Source organism: Protopterus annectens, chromosome 1.part2 (assembly GCF_019279795.1).
Source record: "Protopterus annectens isolate FY-2018-M chromosome 1.part2, PAN1.0, whole genome shotgun sequence".
Classification (NCBI taxonomy): Eukaryota; Metazoa; Chordata; order Ceratodontiformes; family Protopteridae; genus Protopterus; species Protopterus annectens.
The window spans coordinates 511,609,285-511,615,284 of record NC_056727.1 but is presented as its reverse complement, the minus strand read 5'-3'; the positions used below and the strand labels follow the sequence as shown (position 1 = coordinate 511,615,284).

Sequence of the window (6,000 nt, the reverse complement as noted above, 5' to 3'; positions counted from 1 at the left end):
TCAAATCGTAAATAAATTTAATATAAATCCACAAGACGAAACAAATAACAAAATTCACATAAAACCAATGATTGAGCACGCTTTCGTCTTCACTATGTAGACTTCATCAGAATCACATATTAACACTGAATGAATGCTTTAAATACCGAACCACAACAGGAATATCATTGGCTAATTAATTAATTATTGCTCAAAAGAGTATTGTATTAATTAATACATCCACAACTGTTCATGTCGTGAAAACAAGACCTTTTACGTAACATAAAAATAAAATGTCTCAATTAATGTTAAAAAATGTATAAGACTTAAGAACATAAAATGAAATGCATAAATCACATAAATCACTAAATAAATCATAAATAAAGCCCTGAAACTTTTAGCAAACAATCCCAAATGAAGACATTATTTAACATGTGCTGTTTTATTCACATTCCAGAGTTTTCAAAGTGTATTTTTAAAGAGCATTTTTATTATATGAATATTAATTATTATTCTTATTATATGATTATTATTATTATTATTATTTTTATTATTAATATTAACATATATTTTAGTAAGTATGTAATAATTAACTAATTTTTAATACTTAACATTTAATATTTAATATTTATATTTAATATAATGAATTGTAATTATATAATTTTCAATAATAATTTTTAATAATTTTTATCATTATATCATATCATATTATTTAATTTCTACATTCTTATATGCAATTTTAATACATCAATGAAAATAATATTTTTTTAAATACTGAAGATTTATAACATAACATATACTATATTTTTAATTTATTGCTTGTGCTTTATATATATTTATTCAAGTGTTCATATAAAGAATAGGTTAATCAAAGTTCAATTATACTCATTATTTTACCTTATAACATTTTGAGCAACATTTATATGCATTTTGGAAGGGTTTTCATTTGAAGTAATACCCTTGAAATACATTGTTTTTAGCCTGATTGATTATTAGACATTTACGTGATTTATGTGATTTATGCATTTCATTTTATGTTCTTAAGTCTTATACATTTTTTAACATTAATTGAGACATTTTATTTTTATGTTACGTAAAACGTCTTGTTTTCACGACGTGAACAGTTGTGGATGTATTAATTAATACAATACTCTTTTGAGCAATAATTAATTAATTAGCCAATGATATTCCTGTTGTGGTTCGGTATTTAAAGCATTCATTCAATGTTAATATGTGATTCTGATGAAGTCTACATAGTGAAGACGAAAGCGCACTCAATCATTGTTTTTATGTGAATTTTGGTATTTGTTTCGTCTTGTGGATTTATATTAAATTTATTTACGATTTGAACCAGCCACTGTGTATTGGACTTTCTTGGAACTATATTCGCATACTTATTTGGTGACAGCATTGTGTTCTACAACTTGGAGGGCAGCCCTTTATGGTACAGCCACAGAGGTCTGATTTGTTTAATCTGCTGCAGTAGTTTGGCAACACAAGCCTGCAGGAAAAAAACAGACAGAGCCATGTTGAAATGAAAAGAAGAAACCCTTAGGTCAGAAGGTGATTTGGGAAAAATAGAGGAAAAGTGTGAGTATCAAGAGATGTAATGATGACACAGAAAAATTAAAGCTGGCGTCTGTCTGCTGGGGTGCTCATGTGTGAGACAAAAGACCAGTGCTGCAAAGAACTATAGACCATTGGAATTTGAAGCATAACAACTATGATCCAAGATAAGCATAATGTGGCTAAAGATGAAATGAGAAAGGAGAATATCAACTTCTTCACAGATAATAAAGTAGAATCTGGAACAGGTAATTTTACAACAGATCTCAACTTTGGGCATGAATCCTGTAGATGAAATTCAGTACCCCCATAGTAAACAAAAAGGTGTCAGAATTAGTGTTCACTTACTACAAAAAAATATACAATGATTTCAATTAAACACTAAGACAAGTGCATAATCATTCCAGTGAGGCAAGTTTATTGTCCAACTACTGATGCCAAAAAGAAGAAACAACTATTTTTATGAGTATCTGTAGTACCATCTGGATATAAAAGTGATTGGGATGTTAAAGGTTGTAGTCAAAGAACACCATGAATAATGGGCAAATTTGGCTTTAGTGTTTAAAATGAAGAAGGGCACAAAATAACAGATTTGACGAAAATAATTCACTGGTCACAGGAAACACTTTCTTACAACAGCCCAACAAATGTTTTCCCACACTGATATCACCAGACTATCGGTATTGAAATTAGACTATGTTATTTACTGTCATAGATAAACTACATCAATACAGTCGGAAAGAGAAACATGACATGGAGATGACTCTGGCTTGGGTCATCACCTTCTCATAAAGTTTAAAATCAGATTAAAGAAAAGGAAATGCTTCCAGGATAATTCTGTAACTTTGATTGCACTGGATTTTTATAGGGCAGTGGTGGTTTTAATATATAAGGAACTTCAGTTTGTTTTGGACTATTCTGAAAAAGTTCTATATGAGGTGGAACAAAAGGGCTAAAAAATATTTTTGCTGTTTGTGTGATCATTTTTGGACATTTTGGAGTGAATTTGTGAACTGCTATCTGCGAGTACAAGCACACATCAGGATCCTGTATCCAGATACTGTTGTAAAGATATTACCACCACTTTAAGTAATCTGGCCTTGTTATTACAACAGCTTTTGCAGTAGCTAACACAACACCAGCCTGAATGATCAGCCGAATATCCATTGAGAGCTAATGTTTCCAGTAAGTCTCTGTTTGATGTAAATGGGATAGTTAATGAATAGGAAGCTTCATTTATCACTCCAGCACAAGAGATGTTCTATGATATGGCAGATTTACTAGCTAACAGAAGGGGGGATGATTTTGGACAAGTGAGTGATGATGATGCCACTAAACAAGGTAATTCATTTAATATAATGGATGGGTGTAATAAATGTTTTACACTTACAGAATACAGGGCAGAGTTTGGATAAGCAACTTAAACAGCTTGATAGACTTGCAACCAAATTTAAGAAATTGCAAATTGAAAATGGCTATTTGCATGAGAATATCTAGCTAGGGAGGGTCCCAAAGGGGTTAAGATGCTGGAAATACCTAGTATGCCTTGTTTGTGGCTCTGATTTTCATAAAGAACTATTATCAATGTTTGACAGGCTTGGCTGCAAACCTATGGGTCTATTAATTAAGGACAACATGAGACTAATGGATCATATAGTGGCAGAAATTAAATCGTTAGACACATCAATTATCAATGATCTGTTGTTTGAACAAATACAGATGAGGTATAAAAACATGTTTGAGTGAATGGATAGCATGGTTATTGATCTTAGGAATAAAAAGTTGGCCAAACTACAATGGGATATCAATGACTATGAAAAGGGTAGGGCATACCCTGATCCCTCAAGATCACAGGCATGGGTACCGGAATCTGGAGAATTTATGTTAGATGAAAGATATACACATCATGTTGATGGATGTGATGACTCTGAGCAAGCTTACCCTTTGGAAGAACAGGTCCATTTGAGGAGATCCGAGAGTATCTGGCATCAATATCGGCAAAGACCAGGACAGACTTAATCAGCATCCAACATCCAGGGTTCATTTTACCAATTCAATGAAGGGAGCCACAGCCACATATGATATTGGAATCCCTGGATATTATTTTAATGACTGAAAGACAAGATTTTAACGTTTATAATTATAGTTGCATGACATTGCATAAATCCTTGGTTGAGATTTTCTCAAAGGGATTCACTTTTGTACCTTCTGCCAGGGCTAGGATTGTGGAAATTCTTATTGTTTTGAAGATTTTTGTTAGAAAATTTATTTATTTTTTTTATTCTTCTTGACTGAAACTATTAGAAATGGGTCTATATTATCAAGACCCAGTACATTTAATCCCCCACTTAATCCGATTGTACAGCCGTTTGAGCATATTTGTGAATATGATATTTGAGAGCTTTTAAATAACAACAGAAGTATCAGGTTAATAAAACTCGATAAGGGATGGGGGTTAGTGGTTAGGAGCAGCATTGATTATAGTAATAAAGTATTGTCTATTGTAAATGATGGCACATATGAAGAGTTTCCAAAAATGAAATGCAGATTGCTTATGGTAGAATTGATTGACTTTATGACATTTATGGCATATCAATACAAGGGCTTTTAAGTTTATAAGACTATCACTTTTTTAAAAGTTGGTAACTAAAAACTGAAGTTTACCTATGTAAAACCAACCACAAAATAAATAATAAAAAAACAAAAACACTGGTACTCTGACCACCAGAAAGGACCACAAAAAGACTTCTTTAGCATATACAAGTTTAATTACCACTTATATCTCTAGGACTTCTTCAGAAAATATCAATACAAATGCAAAAGGCAAAACTTTTTATACACATAAAAAGCAACTACAAGCAATCAGTTTAAAATACCAATAAGGCAATAAAACAATTAAACAGAGAAACATTCTTAAAAAATGTTAACACTTCATGTGATGGCAAGTCTTCTGTCCCTAAGTAAATACTTAATGCTTACTGTTTCTGTTTAATAATTTCAGTTTTGCTCCTAGTCACCAAACCAATGTTACATGCAGTATTTTAGCTTTAAAACTGTATACAAGGAAACGTAATCTACGGTGTATTTTAAAAGATGTTAATGTTAAACGAAGTTTGAAAAAACCTTTTGTGTTTGATCCAGGTCTCGATCATACCATTCATACTTTTGAAATGTTTTGTGAAAATAAAATTAGATAATTATTAAATAACACAGTGCATAAGCCTTTTTTCATTTTCAAGTATGAGGAGGTTAAAGCTTTAAAAGAATTGCAATGCAGTAAAACCTTGAGGTTCATGAAAGCTGGCAAGGGGAAGTTTGGTAGTCATGGATGTTTCACATTACAATTCTGCTATAGAGGAAATACTCAGTAATGTAGAAGAGTACTCGCTAGCATGTAAGCGAGATGTGCAGAAAAGTTATTCCTATGTACAAAATTGTTTACATGAGTTTCTTCTGAATGGTGACATCAGTTTAGAACTACACAGTTTTTTGGTTGTGTAGCATCCTTGGATGGAAGTGCTCTTTGGCATTCTTGAAATTCACAAATATCCAACCAAATTCCCTTTTAGACCTATAGTGTCAGCTTTGGGGTGCAGCACAGAGGGTATCTCTTTATTTCTAGATTCTATTCTCAAACCCTTGCTCCAACAACATTCTTCTTACTTTAGGAATTACTGGAATTTCTTGGCTAACATCCAGAATTTTTCAGAGTTCTATAAATATTGCCCAGGTGATAACTTTTTTTTATTTTTTTATTTATTTACATTTGTTGACCGGGCTAGTCTAGCTGGATACATATCCCTTTTCAGTAGAGGCCCAAGGAGAAAAGCTCCAACATGAGTAAATGAATACACATGTGTACTGTTGATATTGTGTCTCATTTTACTTCCATTCCTCAAACTGAAAGAGTGGAAATTATAGGGTGTTATTTATATAAATATACCAATATTGAAAATAATTTAGTAAACTTGTATTTTGGTTTGCTTGAAATATTGTGAGAAAACAATTATTTTCTGTTTAATTCTAAGATCTGTAAACAAAGAAAAGGAATTGTGATGGGGACTACTATGTTTGTAGAGCAAGAATATAATAGGGAGTTTTTATTCCAAACAGCAAAGGAAGTAAGTTCTAAATGAGAAGCATACTTTGGCCCTATTCTTTTGCATGGATTTTCCAGTAAAGAGAAAGTTTCTGGTGGTACAGAAAATGATCTTATTCCATTAAATTCAGCCCCTAGATTTTGTTTAAATATGTCTATTGACAGTTATATGTTTAGGAGCATTATACAGAACAATTGGAAAATTATTGCAAGGTGATGGAGAAATGTTAAAAAGTTGCAATAGAAAATCTATTCTTCGTATATATATATATATATATATATATATATATATATATATATATATACACACACACATATATGAAAGATTGCATTTATTAGAGAATGATCATAAAATA

At 31.5% G+C, this 6,000-nt stretch overlaps 1 protein-coding gene across 1 annotated transcript in view; it reads left to right on the top strand.

Annotated features, from left to right (window-relative positions):
- Nucleotides 1–1,702: 1,702 nt before the first annotated feature.
- The window catches only part of LOC122792374 (phosphomannomutase 1-like), a 76,629-nt gene continuing 72,331 nt past the window's right edge, over nt 1,703–6,000 (top strand). Inside the window, exon 1 of the mRNA XM_044060162.1 lies at nt 1,703–1,793. Coding sequence (XP_043916097.1) covers nt 1,703–1,793 — 91 coding nt within the window. The remainder of the gene's footprint in view (nt 1,794–6,000) is intronic.